Source organism: Colletotrichum costaricense (assembly GCF_030867565.1).
Source record: "Colletotrichum costaricense strain IMI 309622 chromosome Unknown Scaffold_2.1, whole genome shotgun sequence".
In the NCBI taxonomy this organism is placed as follows: Eukaryota; Fungi; Ascomycota; class Sordariomycetes; order Glomerellales; family Glomerellaceae; genus Colletotrichum; species Colletotrichum costaricense.
This window is the reverse complement of record NW_026848231.1, coordinates 2935362-2962375: the sequence shown is the minus strand read 5'-3', so window position 1 is coordinate 2962375 and position 27014 is coordinate 2935362. Positions and strand designations below refer to the sequence as shown.

At 54.4% G+C, this 27014-nt stretch overlaps 9 protein-coding genes across 9 annotated transcripts; 6 read left to right on the top strand and 3 right to left on the bottom strand.

Annotated features, from left to right (window-relative positions):
- Window positions 1–156: 156 nt before the first annotated feature.
- CCOS01_02618 (LMBR1 domain-containing protein) lies at window positions 157–2312 on the top strand (the record flags this gene model as incomplete). Its single annotated transcript, XM_060450806.1, has 2 exons — window positions 157–467; window positions 524–2312. The coding sequence occupies 2 exons, from the start codon at window positions 157–159 to the stop codon at window positions 2310–2312; spliced, it is 2100 nt and encodes a 699-aa protein (XP_060319456.1).
- Window positions 2313–2852: 540 nt separating this feature from the next.
- On the top strand, window positions 2853–4085 carry CCOS01_02617 (coiled-coil domain-containing protein 55; the record flags this gene model as incomplete). The annotated part of the gene is made up of 1 exon (XM_060450805.1): window positions 2853–4085. The coding sequence occupies one exon, from the start codon at window positions 2853–2855 to the stop codon at window positions 4083–4085; it is 1233 nt and encodes a 410-aa protein (XP_060319455.1).
- A 340-nt stretch (window positions 4086–4425) lies between these two features.
- Window positions 4426–4752, bottom strand: CCOS01_02616 (mitochondrial import inner membrane translocase subunit TIM13; the record flags this gene model as incomplete). Its single annotated transcript, XM_060450804.1, has 2 exons — window positions 4426–4599; window positions 4669–4752. 2 exons carry the CDS (start codon window positions 4750–4752, stop codon window positions 4426–4428), a joined length of 258 nt encoding a protein of 85 aa, XP_060319454.1.
- Window positions 4753–5466: 714 nt separating this feature from the next.
- On the top strand, window positions 5467–6726 carry CCOS01_02615 (legume-like lectin family protein; the record flags this gene model as incomplete). Its single annotated transcript, XM_060450803.1, has 3 exons — window positions 5467–5559; window positions 5757–5827; window positions 5943–6726. 3 exons carry the CDS (start codon window positions 5467–5469, stop codon window positions 6724–6726), a joined length of 948 nt encoding a protein of 315 aa, XP_060319453.1.
- A 4798-nt stretch (window positions 6727–11524) lies between these two features.
- Window positions 11525–13291, top strand: CCOS01_02614 (uncharacterized protein; the record flags this gene model as incomplete). The annotated part of the gene is made up of 4 exons (XM_060450802.1): window positions 11525–12448; window positions 12518–12771; window positions 12834–13208; window positions 13264–13291. 4 exons carry the CDS (start codon window positions 11525–11527, stop codon window positions 13289–13291), a joined length of 1581 nt encoding a protein of 526 aa, XP_060319452.1.
- A 1395-nt stretch (window positions 13292–14686) lies between these two features.
- CCOS01_02613 (uncharacterized protein) lies at window positions 14687–16659 on the top strand (the record flags this gene model as incomplete). The annotated part of the gene is made up of 7 exons (XM_060450801.1): window positions 14687–14773; window positions 14876–14947; window positions 15038–15099; window positions 15161–15342; window positions 15408–16012; window positions 16120–16309; window positions 16415–16659. The coding sequence occupies 7 exons, from the start codon at window positions 14687–14689 to the stop codon at window positions 16657–16659; spliced, it is 1443 nt and encodes a 480-aa protein (XP_060319451.1).
- A 1392-nt stretch (window positions 16660–18051) lies between these two features.
- CCOS01_02612 (phosphatidylinositol-specific phospholipase C) lies at window positions 18052–20351 on the top strand (the record flags this gene model as incomplete). The annotated part of the gene is made up of 2 exons (XM_060450800.1): window positions 18052–19771; window positions 19834–20351. 2 exons carry the CDS (start codon window positions 18052–18054, stop codon window positions 20349–20351), a joined length of 2238 nt encoding a protein of 745 aa, XP_060319450.1.
- Window positions 20352–20884: 533 nt separating this feature from the next.
- On the bottom strand, window positions 20885–21889 carry CCOS01_02611 (mold-specific protein MS95; the record flags this gene model as incomplete). The annotated part of the gene is made up of 2 exons (XM_060450799.1): window positions 20885–21805; window positions 21866–21889. 2 exons carry the CDS (start codon window positions 21887–21889, stop codon window positions 20885–20887), a joined length of 945 nt encoding a protein of 314 aa, XP_060319449.1.
- Window positions 21890–24876: 2987 nt separating this feature from the next.
- On the bottom strand, window positions 24877–26457 carry CCOS01_02610 (histidine acid phosphatase; the record flags this gene model as incomplete). Its single annotated transcript, XM_060450798.1, has 2 exons — window positions 24877–24990; window positions 25045–26457. The coding sequence occupies 2 exons, from the start codon at window positions 26455–26457 to the stop codon at window positions 24877–24879; spliced, it is 1527 nt and encodes a 508-aa protein (XP_060319448.1).
- Between the last annotated feature and the right edge of the window lie 557 nt (window positions 26458–27014).

The window sequence follows — 27014 nt, the reverse complement described above, 5'->3', positions numbered from 1 at the left end:
CTTCCGGCGCGCATTACGAAGCCTTCCTACCCAACGTAATTCTTTTTTTTTCCCGCCCACAACGGAAGGAATACAACATCTGCGACGACAACCTTCGAAAGATCGATACAAGTTGGAAACGCAGCGCCTCATGGACGCTGTCTCGACCACGACACAATGTTCCACGTCGTGAGCGCCTCGTCGCCGGTGCCATCGGAAATCTTTGCGCTCCTTGCGCTCCTCGTCATTTCCGTCATCGTCCTACTGATTCTGCGCCATTTCCTACCCTTGCGAACAACTCCCGCGTTCTACCTGGTTCCCATCTTCTTCGCATTATGGCTGCCCGCGTGCATGGTACTGCTCGTTCCGATCGATTTGGCCTCCAGCGCTAGGACCGACGATGAGGCCACGCGCGGTATCTGGCTCCCCCAGCGATTGCTGCTGGTGTCGTGGAGGATTACTTACTGGCTCACTTTTGCCTTGACATGGTGCGTGGCTCGCCGTAGTTGTTCCCCTTGGCCATTTTGCTAAACATTTGTTACAGGTTCATCCTCCCCATCCTTGGCGAATACTCCGACTCCGGCTACCGCGAACCGCAAGACTGTCTCAAGTACTCACTCCGTCAAAATGCGCAATACCATGCGATGGTATTCGGATCTGCTGCCATCGGCCTCACGTACCTTTTCGCCAGATACGGCGTCGGCGCTTTCGAGTTCAAAGCCTCCTTCATGGCACTCGCATATTTCTACGGCTTAGTTTTCGCGATATACCTCATGGGACACGGCTTGGTCTCTGTGCCCCGGCGACTACTTCGGTACGCATCTATTAGCGGCAGACTGCGTCGACTACAGATTCGTGCACCGAAATTATACGAAAAGATGGAGGATTCCCTGCTGAACCTGGAGGATGTCGAATTACAAGTATCGGAGCTCGGCCGTCGGAAGACTGGCAGCGCAGTCAAATTTAGCGAGTGGATCGACGAGCTCGTTGAAAGCGCCAATATGCCCGAATCCCAGCCTCGCACCGTTGTTGGCGACACGCGCGCCCTGCCAACCGTTATCACGGAGAAGTTCATGGCGGACTTGTCTAGGAAGCTAATGCGAGCCCGCCACACACGGTCCCGTTACGTGAACGAGTGGAACGATTTGTTGAAGGATGCCTCTGACACGCAAGCAATTCTCGACTCCGCCGCCTCCAAGAAGCTGACGTTTGCCGCCCCTTCACCACACGCTGGGTTCTGGGATCGATTCACCGTCCACACGCCGTACTCCAGATATATTTACTACTACCATTTTGAGCCTTATGCCTGCATCGCCTTGGGCGTGTTTCTGGCAGCTGCTTCGGTTCTCATCATCTGGTCGGAGCTGGTCAAGGCCGCGTTCCCTCAGCTATCCGTCATCCGTCTAACCGTTGTCCACCACTGGGTCGGAGAGAAGGGCCAAGTTGGTTTCGCTGGACAACTTATCTCGGTTCTCTGGCTACTCTACATGTGTGCGGCTACGTTTATCACCATGACGGAGGTGAAGACTTGGCGCGGGCGTGCGCTCGTGAAGCGCAATACGGCTTATGAATCAGCATTCTGGTATTCCGGACAAGTTGCGAAGCTCAGTGTTCCTCTGTCATACAACTTTATGACCTTCCTATCTGGCGAAATCTACAAGAAGACCCGATTCTATGGCTTCCTCGGGACGCTGGTCAACTTTACCCCATTAGGCCGCTGGGCAGACTACCTTTTCCCCGTTTTTGTACTGCTCCCAGTGGCGGCCACTCTATTTGGCTTGTACGGGAAGGTCAAGCGCATGTTTGGCTTTGGCGGCGAATTCATCGATGATGATGACGAGAACGGCGATGGACGAGTCTTTGGCACAGGGTCATGGAGGGAAGGTCGCGATCTCATTGAGCGCGAGCTGGGCGGCAACTCTGCCTTGCGTCGTCGTGAAGAGGCTTTCGCTAGGCTGGAGTCGGGCGGGAGATCCGCCCCTGTCCTGACGATTCCTGGCGGACGCAACGGCCTCGCCTCCTCTCCAGCAAGGTCTCCTGTGCGGGCCACTACTAACCGCCAATCGGGCCAATCGTCCCGAAACAGGCCGTACCGTGATGAGCCAGAGGAGGACCAGAACTTTTTCGAGTCTCTGGGCCATCGGATGAAGAACACGATGGACACCTTTGAGCCCCCACAATGGTTCCAGGACATCAAGAAACCCAAGTGGATGGGTGGCGATGATGACGAGCCAGGCAGCGGTAGCGGCAGTGGTAACGGTGGCGGGGTCGAGTCTGACATTCGACGATGGTTTGGCGGTGGCGGTAGTAGCGAAGGACGAGTCCGGCTGTGAATTCTCTTTTTCCGTTTGTTGCTTTCGAGTATCACCACGTTGCACGACATTTGGAGTCTCTACCAAGAGCTGGGGAGAACGCATCGTTAGGAGTTTTGGCTTCATCTTCCCACGCCTGGAGCTTTGGGACGTAGTCGTAACCAAACGCACCAAATTGGCAGGGGTAAATAGAATGGTTTAATAGCGGTGCGAGACCCAGCACCTGTTTATGAGATAGAATTACGTTCCATAGATTCCCCATACGAAATCAAAGTAATAGTCAAACATGTCATGTGTATTGCAATGAACGTTCCGCATTCGGTGATCAGATTTCGAACAGGATGATATAACGATGCTGAAGCCGACCTTGGCCGTGTCGTTAACTGATTGATATAAGCTCCCCGACGAAGCCGGCCCCACTGCGGCTTCGGCAGGAAGCCGGGGTACAGCAGTCGGATGCATTAGTGGATGTGCCGGTGGACCGTGCACAATCTACCTGAACTGCGCGACGCACCTTTCGCCTTGGCTTTATTCTTCAACCCAACATCACCACATTACACAATGAGCAAACCAGGCTTATCGTTCGGCCTTAACTTAGGCAAGAAGCCCGGCGCATCCAAACCTGCACCTGGAAAACGGAAGCCATTCGGCGCCACAGCGTTTGGCGGCGGCGACGACGACTCCGACAACGATGCACCCAACTCAGGAACCAAGATCGAGTCGTTAGACGAGCTAGGCGGTCTTGAAGTCGACTCCTCTTCCGGTAGACAAGACAGCGGAGGGAGGAAGAGCAAGCTCAAGAGCAAGAATGCCCTGCCGACACAACCGCCCGCGAGCAGAACCAAGAAGCAGGAGAGCGCCATGTTTGGCGACCTCTCGGGCTCGCTCACGTCCAAGAAGCACGCCGAGGCGGCGGAGGAGCTCGACCCGAGCGTGTACGACTACGATGGCGTGTACGAATCGTTTAAGCCGCAGAAGAAGACGACCAAAGAAGACGTGGAGAGGAAGCCCAAGTACATGAAGAGCCTGCTCGCGGCGGCCGACGTGCGGAAACGGGATGCGCTGATTGCGGAGGAGAAGAAGATTGCGAGGGAGCGGGAGGCTGAGGGCGAAGAGTATGCGGACAAGGAAAAGTTTGTCACGGAGGCGTATAAGAAGCAGCAGGAGGAGAACCGGCGGATCGAAGAGGAGGAGAGGAGGCGGGAGGAGGAGGAGGCCAAGAAGAACAAGACGGGCGGCATGAGCGCTTTTTACAAGAATCTCTTGAACAAGGGCGAAGAGAGGCATGCCGAGGTTGTGAGAGCGGCCGAGGACAAGGCCAAGGCCGGTCCGGCGGTACAAGAAGAAGACGATACATCGAAAGAGAAGTCTGAGGCCGATGTGGCGCGGGAGATCAACCAGAGAGGCGGCGCCGTTGCCGTCAACGAAGACGGGCAGGTGGTGGACAAGCGACAGCTGCTCAGGGGCGGTCTCAACGTCGGGGCCAAGAAGGAAGCGCAGGTCAGGGAGGAGGCTGCGCGGCCGAGGGAGAGCAGGCCGGAGCGCAGCGCCGGCACAGGTTTCGTCGGCTCCGGCGGCAAAGGCGCGATGCGGGAGCGGCAGACGAGGATGCTCGAGGCGCAGTTGGAGGCTGCCCTTAAACGGTCCCGCGAGGAGGAGGACGCGGAGCGCGAAAAGGTCGAGCGGGTTACCAAGACGAGGAAGACGGAGGGGGAGATCTCGAGTGCCAAGGAGCGGTACCTGGCGAGAAAGCGCGAGGCGGAGGAGGCGAGGAAGAATGGCCTGGCGGAGTAAACATTTCTGCCTCTACAAGATACCCTGAGAAGCATACAACGGCTCGTTTCTCTATATGCATCTACGTTCTTCTTTCGGCGTAGCAGCATGTCTAGGCGTATCCCCCTTTCATTCGTTATGCTCTTTTATGCGAATCTTGTGTACATTTCGTTGATGTCCGATTCCCTGACGCAGTATGCTGCATCACTCCGCCATCGGAAGCTTTCCCTATTTCAGAAATCTCTTCCCTGACCTGAATGCCTTCATTGGACTTTACAAAGCCCCCTTTTCAGTATTGTTGTACAGTAATCGTACACGAACACATTCTCTAGTGTAGTTTCCTCATCATGCCTGAGTCGATTTAAAGGCTGGGGTTGCTGGACTCCTGCTTTATCCGTGCAATGTAGGCTTGGTTGACCTGGTTCCACGCCGACATGTACTTCTCCATGCACGAGGTCATGCAGGTCGTCTCGCCGCTGGACAGGGAGCTGCCGGGCTTGGGCACACACTTCTCAAAGCAGTTCTCTTGGAGTTTCTATTTGCAATTGCGTATTTAGCTCCCTGGTCTCTCGTAGAGGGCTTTCGGGAAGGCTGGGTGACTTACCTCAATGAGGACGCGGGCGTTGGCCAGGTTTGCCTCCTGGAGGACCTGCTTCATGACGGCATTCTTGACAGTTGTGGACTCCATTTTTTCGTCTGGTTTTCTCAAGTCTTTCGGTATGACTGTGTATGAGTTGTAATAGGGAAAGGGAGAAAATTGCACTGGATTGACTAGAATAGTGACGTTCTTAACTGGCGATTGATACGCCGAAATTGATCCCAAATGGCCGGCTAGCTTCGCATTGAAGCCGACTCTGGGAGAAAAAAAGTTGAAGTGGCTGGTGCTACAAGGCTGCTGTGGCGCAAGCGCAAAAGCCTGAGGCAGGGTTTCGATGTTCTGGCCTTCCTCTGGAAGTGACGCACCTCAGTGAGAAAAGCGGAAGCCCAGGGCCCACCCAATAGCGGTCGGAGGTGCGCTGTAGTTGGTGAATGGCAGGGTGCCTGGCCTGAAGCACACCTAGGCTCTAGCGTACAGCAGGGGTAGGAGCTCCAAAACGTACTGACCCCAGGAATCAGGATCCATCAGCCAAAAAAAGAGGACAGCTAACGGCCTGAGAAGGGGACACACGAGCAAGCCAGCAAAACCCACCGGGCCACCACCACGACGTCCACAACCCCCTTCGACACGTTTTGCCGAAACGACGACGACGACGCCCTCTCCGTCGCTGGACATTGCGGCTCTATCCATTTTGCACCACCCGGCGGCCCTTTCTCCTCCTTCGTTCGCGACGCGCATCACCGTCTAATTCCTTTTCTCTTTTGGGTTTCCTCTCTTCGTTTCGAGCTTTAAGCAACCTCAGCCATGTGGTTCAAGCAGTCCCTTTCGGCCCTGTGGCTGGCCGCAATCGCCTTGGGCACCGCAAAGGCGGATGATGGAGAAGTCAAGAGCATTGCGGTTCGTTTCAACATCCTGTCTCCCTTCAGCTGCAACACGAGTGTGCGCGCATGTTGTAGACAGAACGATGAAGCTGACTTTCTCTCGGTATCTCTGTTTAGCTCCGAACGCACTCCCTAAGCCAGGTTCGCGACTCCCGCGCTTTCCATGCGCCACCATAACCCCTGAATGCACTTTACTGAGACTATTCGCGATAGCCCTACCTCGATTCCGATATGGCAAGTCGGTGGTACGACTTTGGCGGAGACACAATTATCAGGACGGACTCGTACGTTTTGCACCTACTCTTTCCCTATCGAATCGGCTTGGAGATATGTTTCTTTGTGGCAGAAAGAAAAGAGGGGAAAGAAACCCAAGGCTAAGGCATAGGAACACGATTGCAGCTACATCCGATTGACATCCGACCGCCCGTCGCAGACCGGCTGGCTCTTCTCGAGAGTGCCTCTGACAGCGACCAACTGGGAGATTGAGGTCGAGTTCAAGATTCACGGCAAGAACCAGCTCTACGGCGACGGCTTCGCCATGTGGATCACCAAGAACCGCGGTCAGGCGGGACCCGTCTTTGGCAGCCCTGACAACTTTGACGGCCTCGGCATCTTCTTCGACACATACAAGAACAACCGCCCCGGCACCGTCTTCCCCTACGTCATGGCCATGTTCGGCGACGGCAAGACCTCCTACGACAAGGACAACGATGGCAAGAACACGGAGCTCGCCGGCTGCTCCGCGCGCGGCATTCGTCACGCCAGTGTGCCCACCAAGGCCAAGGTCACATACTTCCAGGACAAGCTCCTCAAGCTGGAGCTGCAGTACAAGACCGAAGGCGACTGGACCCTCTGCTTCGAGACCAACGAGCCCCCCGCGATTCCCCAGATCGCCTACCTCGGCTTCAGCGCCGAGACGGGCGAGCTCAGCGACAACCACGACATCATCTCGGTGCAGGCCAAGAACCTCTACACGACGCAGACCGGCAAGGGGACCAGTAAGACGACCCCCGGCAGCGGCAAGGGCAAGAAGGGATCTTCCTCGATCAAGAAGGACAGCGGCAGCGGCGGCAGCTGGACGTGGACCTTCTTCAAGGTCTTCCTCTTCTTTGGCGTCCTCGGCGGCGGCTACGTCGGTTACACTGCCTGGAGAGCAAAGAACGACAAGAGACATCGTTTCTAAACAAGTGTTGTTGATGGCGGGGGAAAAATATCAGAGGGGCACCCAGCCCGTCGGGATGGATGAAATCTTTTATTATTTTGAGGGAGAGAATGACAAAAAGGGGGGGCAAAGCAGCTATTGATCTGATTGGGAAAAGATGACTGATACCGTACATACCAACACCGCAACACACACAAAGTCATGACTTTTGCATGATGGGGGAGGTTGAAGGCGGTGGAGGAGGGGGAGAGCAACCAACCTTTCCATGGTTACTATTTTCTCTCTCTGTCTCTCGTTTTTCTATCCCAAATCATGCTTCTCGCTTTACGAATAACTCAGTCTGAGATGAATTCAATTGTATTGTATGACGGTTGGCCGGTTGATGGTGGTTCACATGTGCGGCCTGAGGAATGAATGACTATTAATTATTCCGACCGGAGTCTTTACCATTGGAATTATTGGCGGTATGTACTTATGCATGGGCGATTACTTATTGCCAGAAACCAAGCTAGATGTAATTTGGCAAAAGCTGCGGGAAGTTTTCACTTGACCCGGTCGCCGAAGAGCCTAAAGATTTATCTAAAGTCCAGACGACAAGGTCGGAATTCTACCGAGCTTGGAGATATAGTGTAAGGTGGGGGTGGGGGGACATGTCATGATGGCGCCAATATGTCAGACTGTAGTGCTTCATCCGGAGGATTACCTCAGAGGTGTAAGTTAAGGTAGCGAAAAAGTGGGTGGTGGTGTTGGGGGATTTGCTGGTTATCAATTTCTCTGGAGTTGCATCCGAGGATAATTGCTCGAGACCTGCTTCGGAAGTGACCGATACATCAGGTTGAACGGTATATTTGACCGTACGCCAAGGAACACCTGTGACCGTGTGTGAGATACGGCCAAGAGCAGACTGTGTGTATTTGTATGCAAGGGTCTCGCAGACGTGGGGACGAAGCTGCTCGGAATTTGATACTTTGGCATCAGTGAAGTAGGTAGTGAGGATGACAGAGTTGAGTGGCGCGTGTTTGATCTGCCTCCAGCTTTCGCGGCCGTTCCCGGCGAAAGGTATCCGTGGTTGGAGGGGTTTCCCATTGGAATGGGCGTTGTTGACCCGGGATCCGGGAAGGGGAATCGAGTGATAGGCCCGGGCTCGGATGGAAAGTTGGAACCGTACGAGAGAGACAGAACCGCTCTAGCTCATACTTATACTTATACGAACAAGTTCCTGCCTCCCGCCCCAGCGAGGCGCGAGCGTTCCTCAATTTTGTTTCAGTTGATTTGAGGTACTGTGGTGGTAGCGGTGATTAGGCAGGGAGACGAGACAAGGAAAGCAAAACATGTAGATGGAGGGGCTAATGAGTTCTAGATCTAGATCCGCCGAGTCCCAGATTCAAATGTTGCGCATGCCGACTTTGGGCGGGATAAGGAGTTATAAACTTCCTGAATGGTGATTGAGGTGGTATGTAAGCGGCCAGGCTTTACTTGATATGGACAGGAAAGAGAGTCTGTGTAATATTTGGAGTCATTGGACGGGGGGGTTCAAGTTGGTTAAGGTTTGGACAAGACAGGTGCCTGGGAAGGGGGGGATTTGTTTGAGAGGTTGAGTGACGGTAGCGGTGAGCAGTCGGCTTGTTACGTGTGTCAGTTTGGCGCGAATCGCGGGATTGGAGTTGAGGGCCTGAGAGGAATGCGGATGTGATTAGTGGTGGACGTGGGGGTGGTTCTTTGGGATCGATCGATGGCGAGTGCGGAAGGATTGGGAGGTAGTTGGTGAAGATGATGGGAACTTGAGAGGTGGAGACGAATTGGAATCAAATGTCAATCCATCGAGGCTCGCAGTTTGACAGCAATTGGGGCAGTACGATGATAGTAGAGGCAGGTGTGCCTGGATTGGCGGCTGGCCAAGGTAAGGTAAAATGGAAGGTACCTTGCGTCTGACCCTTTCCCACTATTTCAGGTGAGGTCGTCGGCAACGGCACGTCACTGGTCCTTCAATTCGCCTCGAGTGAGGGGTCATTCGCTCTAGCTACATACCTTACCTGGCAGCTGCTCTGGCCGGATGGGGGTAAATGACACCAAACTGAAGGCAAGAGCTCCATGGCAGAATATCACCCCGCCTTCCCTTGACATGTACCTCCTGAGAGGTACCTACCTTTACCTACTGCAGCATCTGAGGTAGGAACATCAGCTTAGGTAATATATGTATGTACAGCACCCTGTGGCATACATCAGATAGGTACCCGACGGGCACTGGCACTTAGGTAGACTTCCGCACTCGTCCAAAGCACAGAGATTGGTGAGAGAGAGAGAGAGGTCAGGTATCCGGTGTTGCTGGGTAGAGTTGCTCGCTCGATTCAGGTTGGAATCCAGTCTCAACGTCGGTCCAATGTCGAGCGTGCTGGCCAGCCCCGGCAGCTTGTCTCTGTTTGCTGCCACTACGACCCCGTCGAGATTCAGGTTGGGTTACTCGGCCTGCCCCTACCCCACCTCTACTGGGCTTGTTGCTCGATTGCTGCGGTACGCCTTGCTTGATCTTGGTGGGGGAGAGGCGAGACTCACCATTTGCACTTTGTACCTTGTTCGTGGCATCAGGGCAAGAACAGCATGTACCAGTCGACGACTTTCAACTGTTCTCTCTCTATCTCTCTTTCTATCTCTCTTGGCCAGTTGAAACTGACGTGAACAATCCTCGGATATACGGGTACAGAGATGGAGAAACCAAGGACAGCTCAGACAGACCAGACAGATAGCTAGACATACACACATGCCATGTTGGATGCCCCGCGTTCAACCGAGTCCAAGATCAGCTCTTATGCATGCACGCTGCCTCCCGCTTGTCTCTCTCAGTGTCTCTCTTCCCTTCCTATTGTAACCCAGCCAGGCCTTTTGCACAATGTACCTATGCCACTATGGCTATGGGGTATGGACTGAACTGGGAACAGGATCGGCCGTCCTTTCCAGCTTGTTCTCGACCCTCTCTGGGCTCGTAGAGTGCTGCCCTCGGCTGTGCCATCTCGATACCGATTGGACGGTGCCGTACTCGGCCTGCCAATGGTTACGATGCTCTTCCCTGCCCACGCCGTTCCCGTCTAAACGCGGGCGTCAACCAGACTGAACCACTTCCGCCTCCGCTCACTTACTGCGTATGTGTAGGTACTTTCACGTCCACCTTCACGGACGCCGCCAGCAGAAGCTCAACCTTACCTTACCTTCCCACTTATGTATTCGTAGTATGTAGGTAGCATACCTACCTTACCTTGCCTTACTCACTCCCCCTCCGGCATCCGTACGCAGCAGCTTGCAGTAGCTCTTTGCTCTTCCCGATTAACCCTTTTGCTACTACATCATCATCGACCTCAGCTTCCACTGGCTGCCCTTCTCCTCCCTCTTTCTCTCTTTCTCTTCTCTTCCCTTCCTTGTCCCCCTCTCTCTCTACCTCTACCCACCTTATCCTCTGTCCCTGTGGTTCCCTCATCCCTCAATCCTAGCTTCCCTCGAAACGCCCAAAAACACCATCATTCAATCGAGCTTCTTGGTGACCCCGATACAACCCAATTGATCACTACGAGCCGTCGTTTAATCTTTTGGGTCCCATCTTGTCTCCATTTATCGGTGCGCGCAACGACTCAGTCACCACTTGCTCCGCTCACCCATTCGCCCAGACGAAGCAAGAGATCCCGCACCTTGCTCACTCATCCAGCGGGCCCTTGTCCCCGAAACCCTCAGACGCGGACGCAGACGCAGCCGCCGCCGCTATCATTCGAGCCCATTCATCTGTCACTTCCGACCAGGGAAAAAGCAACAACGAACGACCTGACCAGCACCTGCTCGCACCAAGACCAAGCAAGACCAGATCCCACATCAGACCAGGCCGGATACATCCCACATTGCCAGGCCCTGCCTTCTTACACCTTGCCTTGCCTCTTGAGTCTTGAGTCTTGTCACCTTTCCACAAGTTACGACGCAACCAGACCCCTGGAAGAAGAAGCAGTGTGCCAGCTTGAATCATCCATCTGTTCGTCTCCCCGCCCTTCCCCCTCCATTCCAGCTGTCTCCAACAATTCCTCCTCAAATCCGCCCTCTTTGATTCCTCCTTTGTTGTTGTGGCTACACTACACTACACTACACTCACTTCTCTCACAACCTCTATCCCTGGACCTGTGCCGCCTTGTCCCGCCCTTTGACCCTGCACTCGGTTGCTTCATTGGTTAAGCTTCCCATCTGCGGCGTAAACTTACACACTACTTTTTGGGTGCAGCCTCCCAAGAAAATAGAAAGCTCCCGATTTTCTCGCTTTTAAGTCGGCCAAATACCAATTACGATTGCCATTCCGTGGTCAACTGAATTGGGACGGGTTTGCTTTACCTGCGTGCTTGCTCCCTGCTCGTAGTACCTGACTTTGAAGGACTCTCAGAATTGTACGTTTCTTCCCCTTGAATCGAATGCTGTTAGAGCTTTCCCGCTCTTCCCTTCCATCCCGGTTTACCTTTTTCCCCTTGATCGAAAAGTATGCGCCAAACCTGGCCCCATTGTTCCTAACGACAATAGGCGCAGCTTTTCCACTTGTACTTGAAAGCGTACCTTAGCAGGACAGAAGCAAAAGCACAGCTTTCCCCGCGCTCCTCTTTCGGCCAATTCACTGCTCACCTCACACCCCCAAAAAAGGACACGACCAGCGCAACCGGGCTGTCCCTTGGAGCGACGAATCACTTTGCGGCCGTTCCTCCCCCATCATCCAACTGCAAACGTCGTGGGCCCTTGACCTGCGCTTCTACGCCATTTCCTCACGGGGCACGCAGCCCTTCGTCCTTTCCCCGACTTTCATATGCCTACCCTCGGGTTTCTCAAGAAAAAGCGGACGAGGGAGGGTAATCAAGACTCTCAAGGCTCTAGTCTACCCACCAGCCCGGTAACGCCTACCTCCTCCAAGCCTTTCGACAGTTCCATCTCGACTACCTTATCGTCTCTCTCCTCAAACTCCCAGCCGCCTTCCCTGCCTGCACTGAAGCAGCAGGAAGATTTGGATTTGACCTCGTCTTCCGACGGGGCCAAGCAGCAGCAGATGTATCCTGTCACTGTCCACCCACCCAACCAGTCGGGCTCTCACCAGCCGCACTACAATCAACAAGGTGGATCGCAACAGAACCTCCCAAGCATCAACAACCTCATCAATCCGACTCAGCATGACGGCTCGAACAACGGACATACCTCCAACAACAATTACCTAGCCCAGCCGACCCAACCCTCCCAACCGAACCCGAGCCCCGGAAGCGATCCCGCGCGACTTCAACAGCAGCAAGCTCAGTCGATGCTACACCCCCCCCAGCCGCCACAACATCAGCAGCAGCAGCAGCAACAGCAGAGCCATCAGCAGCAGCAACAACAGCAGCAGCAGCAGCACGGCATGCCACAACAGGTCTCGGACCAGCAGGTCCGTCAGACCAAGGGGAAATATACGTTGACCGACTTTGACATCTTGCGAACGTTGGGAACTGGTAGTTTCGGAAGAGTGCACCTGGTGCAGTCCAAGCACAACCAGCGCTTCTATGCCGTCAAGGTGCTGAAGAAGGCGCAGGTCGTCAAGATGAAGCAGGTCGAACACACCAATGACGAGAGGAAGATGTTGGGCGAGGTCAAACACCCGTTCCTAATCACGCTATGGGGCACATTCCAGGACTCGAAAAACTTGTACATGGTGATGGACTTTGTTGAAGGTGGTGAGCTGTTCTCGCTGCTGAGAAAGTCCGGGGTAAGTTGCAATCTTAATTGATTTTGATTCCTGCTGGCCCGAGCTAACCCAGCTGATTCCTTTCCACAGCGCTTTCCTAACCCTGTCGCGAAATTCTACGCCGCCGAAGTCACGTTAGCGCTCGAGTATATGCACTCGAGGAACATCATCTACAGAGATCTCAAGCCAGAGAACCTGCTGCTCGACCGGCATGGACACCTTAAGATAACAGATTTTGGTTTCGCCAAGCGAGTGCCGGACAAGACATGGACGCTTTGTGGTACTCCAGACTATCTGGCCCCCGAGGTAGTCTCGAACAAGGGCTACAACAAATCCGTAGATTGGTAAGGTGGACTTTTCACAAAAAGTTGCAGTCCTTTCACAATTGCTAACCCCCCGGTTTTAGGTGGTCTCTGGGAATCTTGATATACGAGATGCTGTGCGGATACACACCGTTCTGGGACAGCGGGTCGCCAATGAAGATTTACGAAAATATCCTCAAGGGCAAGGTGAAATACCCTGCCTATATCAACCCGGATGCGCAGGATCTGTTGGAGAAGCTGATCACAGCGGATCTCACCAAGCGGTTGGGTAACCTGTACGCTGGTCCAAACGATGTCAAGAACCACCCGTGGTTCACCGAGGTCACATGGGACAGGCTGGCTCGCAAGGACATTGATGCGCCGTACACTCCCCCGGTCAAGGCAGGCGCCGGTGATGCCAGCCAGTTTGACAGATACCCCGAGGACCCCGAACGATACGGTTCAGCCGGACACGACGAGTGAGTTCTCTTTTCGAGCTTGTGAGATGTGACCTTTGCTAACGCTATGCTCCAGATATGGCCATCTTTTTACCGACTTCTAATGTCTCGCCTGAGTACGAGTTGAGCTGCCAGCAAAGGTGGACTTGTGGGCCTCGGTCTACGAGCAGTGTTTGAATAGTATATGATACCTGGTAGAAGAAGCCAGAGTCTCGATAGGGATGTCTGCAGTGCTTTGGGCGCCCGGTCGACGGTTTGGAAAACAAAAAAGGTAAGGACAGCAACGAAAGGGGGGGGGGGGGGCATTGGGTTGAAGGCTCGAACGGTCCTGGAAAGATGGCAAAGCGCAAGAAGAGCAGACTTGTCACCGTATCACTTGGTTACATCAATACCTAACAACGATTATATTCCAATTGGCTTGGCGGCAGAGCTTTCGATTTCTAAGGTGTCGCGGTACTACCCATGGAGGCCGCCGGTCGCAATCCTTGGCAAATGAGATGGGCCTAGACGGAGATATCCAGGGCGGCGAGGTGGAGATTGGCCAGAAATGTGCAAAAGTGCATAAGATTTCCGGTCTACAAACCTCGACATTCGCGATGCCTTTTGGGTAAGCGGAAGCTTTTGCTGCAGCATCGTGCATACTGATCTGCGTTTCTGCATTCCCGTTGAATGTGCGTGATGCTGCAGTTATCAATGTTTGGTTCAGTTGGGCGTGTGGGTAAGAATTGGCGATCTTGAGGACGTACTTTGCAGCGTGGCAGCTCTATGAAGTCGCCCACCTCCCCCCACGCTTTGGGTGAGCTAAGCGTCCAAACAAGCTCCAATGGGCCCCTTATCCGGGCCTGTTAATGCAGAGAGAAACAGCGGTTCGTTCTGGCGGTGACAGAGTGGAGGTGCGGGGATTGGGGCAGGGGCCGCGGGACGAAAGTGTCGTCGGGTCGGCTCCATCGCTCAGGAGACCTTAGTACTAGCCCAGTCCTGATTCTGATGTTCAGAGAGGGCCTTGAGGCTTCAAGCTTTGGTAGGCGATATGAGGAAACCCGCCCAAATCACCGAAATCTTACCTTTGGCCCTTGTTACCATGCGCTGTCAAGCTGTGGCAAGGTGAGTGTATCCAGTGAGCGATTTCACCGGGGGATTCGAGGTTGTGGTATCCGTACGGATGCTGTAAACTCGACCAATTACAAAGCGGGTTACTTTGGAGTGCAGATTGTTGCATGGGCCGGACTGGACCTGGCCCCGAAAAAGACCACCACCGCTGCTGCTCTCTTGCAGCAGACATGGTGCAAAGTCACGGGGCTGGGCGCGGCTTATGAAAGGAGCCCGGTCTGGAGCCATGAACTCAACCTGCAGGAGCCTCCAGACCTCTTTTTATTTTATTTCCCTTTTCGCTTTCTGAGAGTACCTTGCTGTTGATTTGTCTTTCCCCCCCTCATCCCGTGGAATAATTGCACTGAAGCGTGGCTGGGTAACGGCTCAACTGGTTCAACTGGTTCAAGATGGACGACTACATGTTCCGCGAACATGTCAGCAAGTGCCGCCAAGTCTCGGAGGCAACGCACTATGTCGAGATTCTCAACTACTCGGTGAGTTGCCAATCATGCGCCCATCCAACGAGGAAAACAACAGGATGGGGGGCCTCGGGCACAGCTGTGACATTCATGGTCGTAGACTAACTCAATTGATAGGACCCTTTTTACAATTCGTGCGAGGAGCATCCCTTGACCATGGATGAGTTTGATAACTTCTTGCATCGCCGGGTATGGACGGAAACCGTGTAATTGTTGCTCACGCTCAGTGAGATTGAGCTTCGTGAGAGCTGTTTATTACTAACACTGTAAATCTGACAGGGCGCTTTTGAGCCACCGAAGCTGAAGGAGGGCGTCAAACTGCTCAATGGCATTCGATTGGTGTCCGCAATTCCCCATCCATCCATCTTGCTCACATTAGAGCTTCAAACTGACCCATCCCAGGCTTCAAAAAAATGCCAAGCACAAGGACACATTTACGCCTCACACCATCTCCTTCACTGCGGATGCATACCAATCCATGGTCCGGGCTATGCGACTGCCCTTCAGAGCCATCGAGGGTACCAGCGTCGTCGGCCCCTTTTTCTGGTGCGCCTATGACCAGGACGATGAGGATCCCACTTTGCGTTGGTGTTGTCCTTTCCCCATTGAGTCGAGGGAGTAACACCAATCAACTAATGCCGCTATCCAGAAATCATTTTCCGCAAGTCCGACGTCCGGAAGAAGGGCAAGACGCGCGGGTGGGAGCTCATGCTCTCCCACTGCTTCAGCAGCGGCATCACGTCGGGCTACGTCAAGGGCACCCCAAGCTCCGACATTGTCGCCGCCATCCAGCACCTCACCTTTTGCGCCCAGCAGGCCGGCCACCCGATGCTCCTCCCCATCATCATCCTCTCGCACGACCTGTCGTCGACGACGGACCAGAAGCAGCGAGACGCGCGCGACTGGCTGCGCAAGCTGGAGCACGCCGTCAGCATGCGCAACGAGATTGAGGACGAGGAGGGGTACGTCAGCCAGGACGGGCACCTCGAGGTCGACGCCATCAGCCGCGATCTCGTCGAGTGCCATAGTCAGGTTCTCTGGAAGCGGCCGCAGGCGTACCAGGCCATCGTCAAGGAGATTGATGCCGGGTTGGTCAAGTTCAAGGAGAAGGTGCCCAAGGAGCACGATACGCCGCTGATTGATAAGCTCCACCGGAGCATGGTGGCGCGGTTACAGTTTTACAGCTTGAAGTTGACGGGAATTGAGAATTATCAGGCGACGACGTTGGAGAGGTTGCATATACAGCGTAGTGCGGTATGTTTGTATCAACACCCTACCCTGGCTCCCTGCCTACTTCTTTGGGAACCGGGAGCCGTTGGGATACGGTTGCTCTTCGAGGGGAATGCTGACGATCGAGACAGCTGTATAACCTGCTTTCCCAACGAGAGTCCAAGATTCAGTTCCAAATGGCTGGTGAGCAGCGACGACTTGCGCATGCGAGTAAGCGAGACAGCACGGCGATGAAGACGATTTCGCTACTCGGTGCCGTTTTCCTTCCCGGCACGTTTCTCGCGTCTGTTTTCAGCATGACGTTCTTCGACTTTGCCAAAGGTACGTAGTGTGGCCTTCTTGTAATAGAAACACAACAATCTCGATATAGGAGGGCTAGGTTGTTCCCGTCAAAAAGTATTTGTTGTTTGCTGACTGCCAGGGTAGACGCCGACCCCGTCATCTCGAAGGAGTTGTGGGTGTACTTCGCCATCACTGTGCCTCTGACGATTCTCATCGTCGGCGGGTGGATCGTGTTTGACAGGCGGCGCGAGAGCCAGTTCCGCGTCGAGGACGCCGACCTGGAGAAGAATATTGAGCACATGGAGGCGGATATCATGGCCATGATGAGGAAGCGGACGATGAGCAAGGCGAATACCTGGACTTCGGTCACGTCGCCCATACGGCCATGATGGGCGATGGGCATGTCTCGTGGTGTCAATGTGAGAAAAGGGATTTGTGAGAGAGAGACGACTTTAACATTCTGAAGAGGTAAGTATATAGATGGTGGATGGATTTTGTGTAAACTATCGCTATCACGCCTTATGACCTGACGACATTCATGAGCGAACCATATGATAACAAAATTTGAGCGACATACATATACACATGTGTAATGCTAGCATTAGTGAGCTGGCAATCGAGTGATTGGACAATATGTATCTCTGCACCACATGAATCTCAAAGATAAAGTGAGCCAGGATGAACGCGAGCCTGAGCATGAGTTTGGCCCACACCCTGAAGCCGGTGCGGCCCGTCCCTCATGGTTATGCTCGAACGGTTTTGAGCATAGTTGCAAGGCCTCGATCATAGAAATGGAGATTTCTCATGTAATTTTAATTGACATCGTAAATCGTTGTAACCTGTACATGTCACTACGTTGAGTCTATAGGCACCAATTTGAGATTGGAGCTGAACGATACAGGGATAATGTTGCAGACGAAAAGAACCGGCACTAACAACAATGAGGGGTTCAACTTAGTAAGGTAATATGGCGGGGTTGACACTATCGATAAGAGGATGGGGGCAGGGGGCCGCCAAGGGGTCAGGTTTCTTTGCGGTGAGGTTCTGGGCTCCAGGTTTTGCTGTTTCTTTACCGCTAAAAAGAACCCTGTGACGACATCCCACAGCATCCATGGGAAGGGGGGGAAAGGAGACTGACTGTCACTGGACGGGACGCCTCAGCTCACCACAGTTCATGAGCGAGCTTTATACCGGCCCCCCTGAAGAAGAGAAAGGAGAACCACTTAGGTCTAGGCTGGTCGTGTTCCCACCCCTTGCCAAGCTGAAACATAACTGGATTTTCTATTTTTTGCCCAAGCGGCGTAGCGGGTCAAAAATCAAGATTGAATGGCAGTCGTTTCCTAGGTCCCCTACCCATGGATCATCACCCACGACTGGACCTCTTTTTTGCTGGGGAAGGGGAAGCTTGGGGCGCGGGTTGACGTACTGCCCACATATTGACATTAGGACCTTCGGGACACCGAGCCGAGTACCTAGTCAGAGTAGCTTGGCCTTTTGGCTTGACTTACGTAGCTCCTGTAGCTCTCTCAACCTGGAAACTTTTTCTGCGTTTTTTGTAGTATCACAAGCTCGCGCTACCTATGCCTAGTGGCTGATTGATACCGGGACACGAGACGCGGATTGTATCTCGTGGTTCAGCTTGCATCATCCATCGTCTCACTATTCTTGTTTTCTCGCCGTTCATCACAAATTTATTCCTGATCACTATTTTTGAACCTCTCCTCTCCTCTGCCTCTCCTCTTCACCGCCTTATCAAAGCCATCACTACAAAAAAACAGATCATGGCGGACGCAGCAGCACCAACAGCGCCGGCAGCGGCAACAGCACCGGCAGCAGCCCCCCTACCCCAGGGCACCATCGTCTCCGCAACATCGGACCCTTCCAAGCCCTCGCTGCGATACCAGGCCGGCGGCGGTGCCAGCGAGACGGAGCGCACCGTCAAGACGCTCGGCGACTCGGTCATACCGCACCTGACAAAGATCTTCAACGTCCACGCCGGCCAGGACGACAAGAAGTGGCACAAGGAGCAGATTGCCTCGTTTGTGAAGAACGTCCAGGCCGAGGAGACGCCCGAGTGCCTGGCGGCCAACACATCTGAAGCAGCAGCAGCAGGAGGAGCAGCAGCATCACCACCAGAGGAACTCGACTTCAACGGCTTCCTCAACTACATGACCTCGTCCGCCTCGGCCATTACCAGACCCGTTCACGAGGAGGACCTGTCGTACCCGCTCTCTAGCTACTTTATCAGCTCCAGCCACAACACCTACCTGACGGGAAACCAGCTGTACAGCGAGTCGAGCACTGACGCGTACAGGAACGTGCTGGTGAGGGGGTGCCGGTGTATCGAGATTGACGTCTGGGACGGCGACGACTCGGACAATGAGGATGGCACGTCGGTGAGCAGCAGTGACGAGGAGGTCGTTGCCGCGGCTGCTGCTTCGGGGCAGGCGAAGCCGAAGAAGGAGAAGAGGAGCAAGCTTGCGATGCTCAGGGATAAGATGCCCGGGTCGCTGGCGAGTAGGCTGGAGAAGACTTCGTTGGGGAAGAAGATGGATGAGAGGATTGAAAAGTCCACGAGCCCGCCGACGGAGACGGCCACCACCCGGTCAGCTGGCACTACTGCCGCTCCCGCTCCATCTACGGCTACGGCTACCGCCTCTGCCGCGGAGAGCACCGCCGCTTCAACCACCCCCAAGGAAACGGCACTCGGGACGGAGCAACCGCCGCTGCAAAAGACCCCTTCGCCGAGGATGTTCCCCATCGAACCCCAGGTCTTCCACGGCTACACCCTCACCAAGGAGGTGCCCTTCCGGCATGTCTGCGAGACGATCCGCGACTATGGTTTCCACTCGGCCGACACGCCCCTCATTGTCAGTCTCGAAGTGCACTGCAGCGCCGAGCAGCAGGAGATCATGGTGAAGATCATGGAGGATACCTGGGCTGGCCTGCTCGTTCCCACCCCGGACGTCGACGCCCCCGAGCTGCCGCGGCCTGCGGACCTAATGGGCAAGATCCTCGTGAAAGTCAAGTACGCACCACCGCCGGGGGGCTCTGGCGTGACTGGCGCGCAGGACGAAGACTCGGAGGAGGACGGCAAGACCACGCCGCCGGCACCACCACCAAAAAGCAAAAAGGCTGCGGCGAAACCGTCCAAAATCATCCAAGCGCTCAGCAGGCTGGGCGTCTACACCCGCGGCGTGTCCTTCAAGTCCCTCACGCAGCCCGAGGCCTCGATGCCGACGCACATCTTCTCGCTGTCGGAGAAGGGCGTCATGGAGGTGCACGAGAAGCAGGGAGACGCGCTCTTCCACCACAATCGGCACTACCTGATGCGCGCGTACCCGTCGGGCCTGCGCATCGGGTCGTCCAACCTCGACGCGGCCGTCTTCTGGCGCAGGGGCATCCAGATTGTTGCGCTCAACTGGCAGAACTGGGATGAGGGGATGATGCTCAACGAGGGCATGTTTGCGGGTACCAAGGGTTATGTTTTGAAGCCTGAGGGTTGGTCATCCTTTTTTCCCTAATCATCTCTACAAGTATCTTATACTAACATCAATCCACAGGATACCGTTGCCTCAAAACCGGATCTACCCCAGACCCGTCCTCGCCCACCACCCCGCAAATCACCTACAAAACCCTCGACCTCCAGATCGACGTCCTCGCAGCCCAGAACCTGCCCCTCCCGCCAGGCGACACCCGCATCTCGGGCTTCAAGCCCTACGTCAAGGTCGAGATCCACGTCGAGTCCCCCGAGGAGCGTCTCCCGGGCGCACACATCAAGGACGACGGCCGCGAGCGCGAGGGCGAGTACAAGGCCAAGACCAAGTCGAACCGCGGCGTCGACCCGGATTTCAAAGGGGAGAGCTTGCAGTTCGCGGGGGTGCCGGGCGTGGTCGAGGCGCTGACGTTTGTGAGGTTCACCGTTAGGGACGATGAGATTGGGCGGGATGATCTGGCTGCGTGGGCGGCGGTGCGGTTGGATCGGTTGAGGGCCGGGTATAGGTTTGTGCATCTCATGGATTGCGAGGGACGGTTGACGGACGGGGTTGTGCTTGTGAGGGTTACCAAGAAGTTGACGTGAGTTTTGTTGGTCCCCTTCCTGTCTCTTGGGAGGGCGGTGGTTTGAATGGGTCGAGGTGTTTCCATAGCGTAGCATTATTAGCATTCAAATTGGAGCATCATTATCAGATTGTGACTTTCACTTTCTAGGGTACCTGTGTAAATATGGATCAATATCGGATCACTCATTAACAAATAAGCTCCGTTAAACACCAGAGAATCCGGTGTCGATCTCAGCTCGGCACAGCTTGATCTGAAGTTTGCGGGACGCAAACAAGCAGCGAAACCGAAAAAGCATGATGTTTCCGACGTGAATAATCGAGCACAACAATGTAAAGACACTATTATTTGTCACTTGTTAATGTTGAATAAGATGATAGGTAGGTGGTGTTCAAATGGTATTAATATCTCATTCAGAGCTCGCTGGTACATAATCATCATCGAAAGATGAAAAGGGGCTTCCGCATCAGAAGCATCCCCTTCAAGGCAAAGTCCTATTTTCCACGTCAAACATCCCGATACAAACCAACGACAGGGCTACTAGACTAGCAACATCTAGTAGTCATCGTTGTTGTTCCCGTACCCGGCGTTCTCACGCTTCGACTGGCCCTTGGACTCGAGCTTGTCGCTGTTGAGCAAATCACCCGCCTTCTCGAGGAACTTGCCGACCTTGCTGTCGCCGCCGCTCTTGTTGCTGCTGCCGTACGAGTCGGAGGTGTCGTTGTCCCTGCCACTGCTACCGTAGGATCCCGTGTTGCCAGACGATCCGTAGCTGTTGTCGTTGTCGTTGTCCCTGCGGGAGGAGCCGTAGGATCCAGTGTTACCGGAGGAGCCGTAGCTGTCCTCGTTATCCTTGCGGGAGGAGCCGTAGGAGCCGGTTTTACCTGACGATCCATAGCTGTCGTCGTTGTCACGGCGGGTGGTGGAGGAGCCGTAGCTGTTATCGTTGTCGTTGTCCCTGCGGGAAGATCCGTAGGATCCAGTGTTGCCGGAGGAGCCGTAGCTGTCCGAGTTGTCGTTGTCGCGGCGGCTGGAGCTGGTGTTGCCGTATGAGAGGGAGTCGGCGCCGGCGAGGTTGGAGGAGGTGGAGTCGTCTCCGTAGGACGAGGTCTTGTTGCCGGAGCCGTAGGTGTCGTTGTCCGACTTGCGGGAGGAGCCGTAGCTGTTGTCATTGTCGTTGTCGCGGCGAGAAGAGCCGTACGAGTCCGAGGTATCGTTGTCCCTGCGAGACGAGCTCAGCCCCGAGGAGCCGTAGCTGTCCGAGGTGTCGTTGTCACGACGGGTCGACGAGCCATAGCTCGAGTCGTTGCCGCTGCGGCCCGTGTTGGAGGAGCCGTAGCTGTTGTCGTTGTCGTTGTCACGGCGCGAGGAGCCGTACGAATCCTCGTTGTCGCGGGTGGAGGAGCCGAAGCCGCCGGTGGTTCCCGAGGTGCCGTAGCTGTCCTCGTTGTCCCTGCGGGAGGAACCGTAGTTGGACTGGGGATGTGTTAGTGAGGGCAGCTTTGGGAGTAAGCATAGCATAGATATCCTACTTACGTCGTCGTTGCCGCCGTAAGACATGATGTGTGAAGATCGGGAGGTGGTTTTTGGTTGTGAGATGAGTTGAGATGAGATGATGATGAGATTATGCTAAGCTATAATCACGTTCGGTGAGATTGAGGGGTTCGAAGGGTATTTAAGAATCCAGATCGACTTCAGGCTGAGCCATGATGCCAATTACACTCCCACATGCGTTGGACCCTGTTATTCCAACCATCCATCCCCTCCTATCCCCGTAGGACTCCTCGGGACCCTCCTCGATCGACAAGACAGTGGTCCATCGAGCGAGGGTCGCACGCTAGGAAGATGTACGTTTACGCCATACCTGGAACCCCGTCATCCGCCTGTTGGGAACTCGGGAGTTGGGGGCCGGGAAAGAAGGAAAGAGATGTGTAGTGGGAAGCTTGGTTGGTCACTCTGAGAAACCGGTCTTTTGCCTTGCCTAGCTGAAGGAGGATGGGGACCACCATGGGGCGGTAATCTGGGAGACGTTGGACCATGTCGCGCCACTTGGCACGTCAATTGGAGAAGCGTTTGTGTATGCGTTCCTCCTAGGACAAAGTTGGACTAGGCCAAGATGCTGTCCATCAGCTTTGAAGGGGTGTGTCTTAGATGGTCAAGCGGGCAGGGCAGGACCAGGCTGCGGGAGGGAACTGTATGAAAGTGGACTGCGAGATCCTTGATTTTCCCTTTCCGAGAGATGAGCGGGCAAAAGAGAAGGAAGCGCTCATATCCTTTGCCTAGCAAGTATCGTCATGAGTGGGAGTTGATGCCGTCCTTTGCGTCTTGTCGTGACTGAGGAATCGATAGCAACCAAGACGTTAGCTATCATCTCGAGGTTTGGTACCGAGTTGAAGGGCTCGGGTAACTGGCACATGGTCCACCATTATGTCGTCATTCCGGAGACACATTTACGCATCTCCAAGACGGAAAGGTGGGATCGAGAAACACCATCTTTCCTGACGGGCGTAACGACTGCGACTTGCAGTTGACGTGTCGGCAACGCCAACGTACCAGCGATGATGTGCGAGCAAGGCACGCAATAGTCTCATCCGCAGGAAAGCCGGTGACACTACTCTCGATGTCTCTGGTCGTTGTACTCCGTAACCCCGCCACAGCTTAGAAAGGCAAGGTTGTCGAGCTTCGAGAGCTCTGGCCACGCTAGTTCTGCCAAGAAAACCTGATTTAAGCAAACATGGGACGGTACCAAGAGAGAGCTGGCGCCTTGTTCCTGCTGCAGTAGGCAGCATGTAATACTGCAGTAGGTAGAATTACCCGGTTTTTCTCGGCATGGCATCACATTGGTCCTGGAAGCAGGCACATCGGGAAGCGCTGCTGGTGTGGACGACACGAATCGGGCTCCCTCCCCTCCCCCTTTTCGCCATCTAAGGTTCCTTTCCTTTCATTTCCTTCCGAGAAGTAACCTGACGAAAATATTGGGACAGTTGGGACTTCTTCCCACGGATTCGGCGCTGCCGGCGACGTCAACTTGGAACCCCACCTGTGCATCCAATGGTTGGATGGGGACGGTGGATCGGCCTGGGCTCCGGTACGGCGGTACCCCACCCGCCAGCTCGACAGGGGTTGACTGTGCCCTGCGATCTCTCAAGGTGCAGAAACTATGTACCTCCCAGCCAGCGCCAACGACACCATCACCAGCTGAGGTCCGCGATATTACCTGCAGCTGGCCAACTGCTTGGCTGGTCCAACTGTGTCTCCACGTGCTCCCGGCGAATCGACGGACCCCGCAAGGGCGTCTGGTGTCTTTGAGTTGGCTGGAAGATCGTGCCGGCTTCTCTTGTTGTTAGAGACTTTGTAGTTGAATATCGCTTTGGAGCTTGGCTCTTCCGAGACATTCTACCCCGCGATGTCTGGAGCTATGGCCCTCTACCGTTGGCGCGTTCTGCCGCTCCTGGCGGCCTCCTCACTTTTCCCGTTCTTACTGATTTCTCTCCTTGTTTTAAGCAAAGGATCATAGATTATACCGAGGGCCGAATTCTTGGGCACTCTGCAGTGAGGACGACAGCCTTCTTGTCTGTTAAAATCGAAAATGACTCAGGAATATGATTTCTGATGACCTGCCTCGTCGCACTCATGCGGTCTAGCTCTGCTCATTGACAGTATCTCAGACAGGACCGCAATCTCCCAGCCATGTCCAAACCACTACCGATGCTCCTAGGATACGGTGCCCTTCATCAACCAGCTTGCCTACATTTTGCTCACGGAAACGCGTAATGAACGGCTCGTGAGAGGGTCGTTCTTCAGAACAATACCCCGCTTACACTGGCGTCTCATTTCATATCTTACTTACATTCAGCATCTTGAGGCAGCAAGCGCCACTTTCCACACCCGGAAGATCACGAAGTAACGGACAATAGACTCTTACTTCCCAGCCCTACAGCACGCAGCAATCGTAATGCTCAGGATCTAACGCAATCCGGGCGTAGCTCGACAAAACTAGACCCCAGTACGACGTGCAGATATCACTCGTCCGTTGTCCGAGCATGCATGCTAAGGCTGGCTTCCAAACGCCGCGAAGCGTCTTGAGCAAGTAGATTCCAAGGACGACATGAGATGGCGAGATGTCCTTGAGATCTTGGCACCTGTTAAAATCCCACCATGAAAAGATCGGCCAAAGTTACCATGAGACATTATCACACATGTCTCTGTATTGTGTGATGAAACATCAAGCTTCTGGTTCAAAGGTTTTTAAAACCCATTTATGATCCTGGGCTTTGGGAGATCTCTAGCTCTAAACAGACATGTTACATGAGTACATAACTTCGCCCTTTAAGGATGGTCCCTGGCACACTCAACCCAAACATTAACGAAAAAGAGGAAATTCAGCAGAAAAGCAACGGTTCTATGTAGATCGTGACGCTACTCAGGATGCGGTGACCTGCCACTCGTCTATGCACAAAGCACTTTCTTCTCTATCCTATGTAGTAATTACCACTGCTTGTTTCTCAGTAATAAACTTTGGTAAAACTTAGCGGCTCTGAAAACCGTTAATATCCTGCCGGCTCGGGCTTGACCGGAAAGGCGGACGCATCATGGTTCCCACGACATTGGTTCTTCCAGTCAACAGGTGTGTACTTGTCGACAATGGACTTAAAGGCGGTCTGGGCCCGGGTCAGCCACACCAATCACTTCACAAACGAGGTCTGGGAGCTTACCAGAGTACAAAAGGACTCATCACCTTCAAGATGGTTGCCAGCAGCCTTGCAGCCGGGGATGGTCACCGGCTCATCGTTGTACCGAAGCCTTACGTAGTAACCATCTAGCTGCTTCTTCTCGGCATCTGTCAATGCGGGGGTCGGCTTACGGCCAATGCCTGGCGGAGCCGTACCCGGCGCCGGTGTACCAGCACGGCCGATGGAGAACCATGAGCCGAACCAGCCCGCATTCTTGGGTGCCTGCGTTGGAATTGATGAAACCTGGGGATCGCGGAACATCTCAACAGCGATGTGGCTCGTGAAAGGAGGCCATTTGTCTGGACCAAAGGCACCCAGGCTGGCTAGTATACCCGCAAGAGTGGTATCATGGCAGCCACTCATGCCAAACTTGATAGGCTTGGGAGCTGCGCTAGCTTGCTTGATCTCGTAGGCTCCATCCGCCGGACTGTGTTCGACGCTTCCGACCATACGAGCGACAATATCGCCCATCAAGCCACCTATGCCAAGTGTGCGATACTCCTGGCTCTCGCCGTATCCGCTATACCATTCTTCTACACCAATTCTCTCAATAATGGAGAGTACCTTGGGATCGTAGAACTCCGAGGGTAGCTTCGTCTTCGGGCCGTGTGCGCGTGATGCGTTGATGGTATCCATGATTCCACTAAGCCTAGGCTTAGAATCAACTGCAATGAGTTTACCATCTTCCATCCATTTCCCGAGTTTCTTGTTCAAGTAGCCCATCTCTGGAGTATTGTTCCAGCGCTCGGCAGTCCGCTGGGCGAATGCGCGGGCGAGAATATTGAATCGCCGGCAGTGGCCTTCGTTGGGAAAGAGAGTCTCGTCTGGCTGTACCCGCCCTAGGATCGTGAGTGCGGGGAGATCGGGTGCCCGATGCCTAGCCGGATATAGGCCAGAAATGGCTTGTTGAAGAGACTCCAGAGCTCGCGGGACCGGCGTTGACCTAAGATACAGAGACTCCGCGTCGGTGAGGTCTGTGGGCAAGAAGCTGAGTCGATCAACGTAGAGATCACGAAAGCGTTTGCCTAGCTGGTGGGTGGTCTCTCGGCCGCGGTCCGTAAGCATGCCATGATCACAGATATCGTCAAGCTCGCCCTTGGGGCCGGCAACGATTACAGGACTATCGTCTTTAGAACCGAATCCCTCGAGACGTCTCTTCCAATCGAGGTATGAGTATTCACCGGTGTCCGGATCGAGAACAGCATTTCGGAGGTGACGAACAACACTGCAATAGGGCCAGTACTCCGGAAGGCCGGTGTTGGAAAAGCGAGGGTTGACGGGAGTTCGTTCGCCGTGCCGGAGAAGGATCTGCACGAGCTGGAGCTTGAGCTGTGGAGGGTACAGCTGGCGCAGCTCGGCGTCGGTGTAAGGTTGGCGAGGTTCAAGGGTAGTCATAGCTTCGGAGATTATTCTACGGCTCGGATAGGTAGATGGAGGAGATCAGGGAGCCCGGAGGAATGCTTGCGCGACGAGGCCTGCCGGGGGGAGCACAATGAGTAAGCTCAACAAACAGGGTAATGCATGGGACGACGACAATGGCAATGGAGGGTGGGAAACGAAGCTCGAGAACTGTATGTGTTTGTGACAAGACGTTGGGGAAATCTGTTTGGCGAGGCGGTTTGGTCTAAGCCTCCTTGAGCTACCTTACCTTGTCCTTCCCTGGATGCTGGAGGGCAGTTGGGTAGGTACCTTGTGCTTTCCTTACGTACTCCATACTGCAAATCGCGGACGATGCATTGGATTTCGCGGGGCAGGGATGCGACACTGAAGCCGGGCCAACATGGCAGTCGCGGTCGCTGGCGGGTGAAGGCTTTCCATTGGGTTGGTGGCTTGGCCTGGCAATGACGTCCCTCATAGGTACAAAGGCGCCACGGAGATGCAGGTGCAAGCGCGGGTAAGGTCTTTAGGTAGGTAGCTGCACCTGCAGATGTGTCTGGTAATTAGTGGGGCGA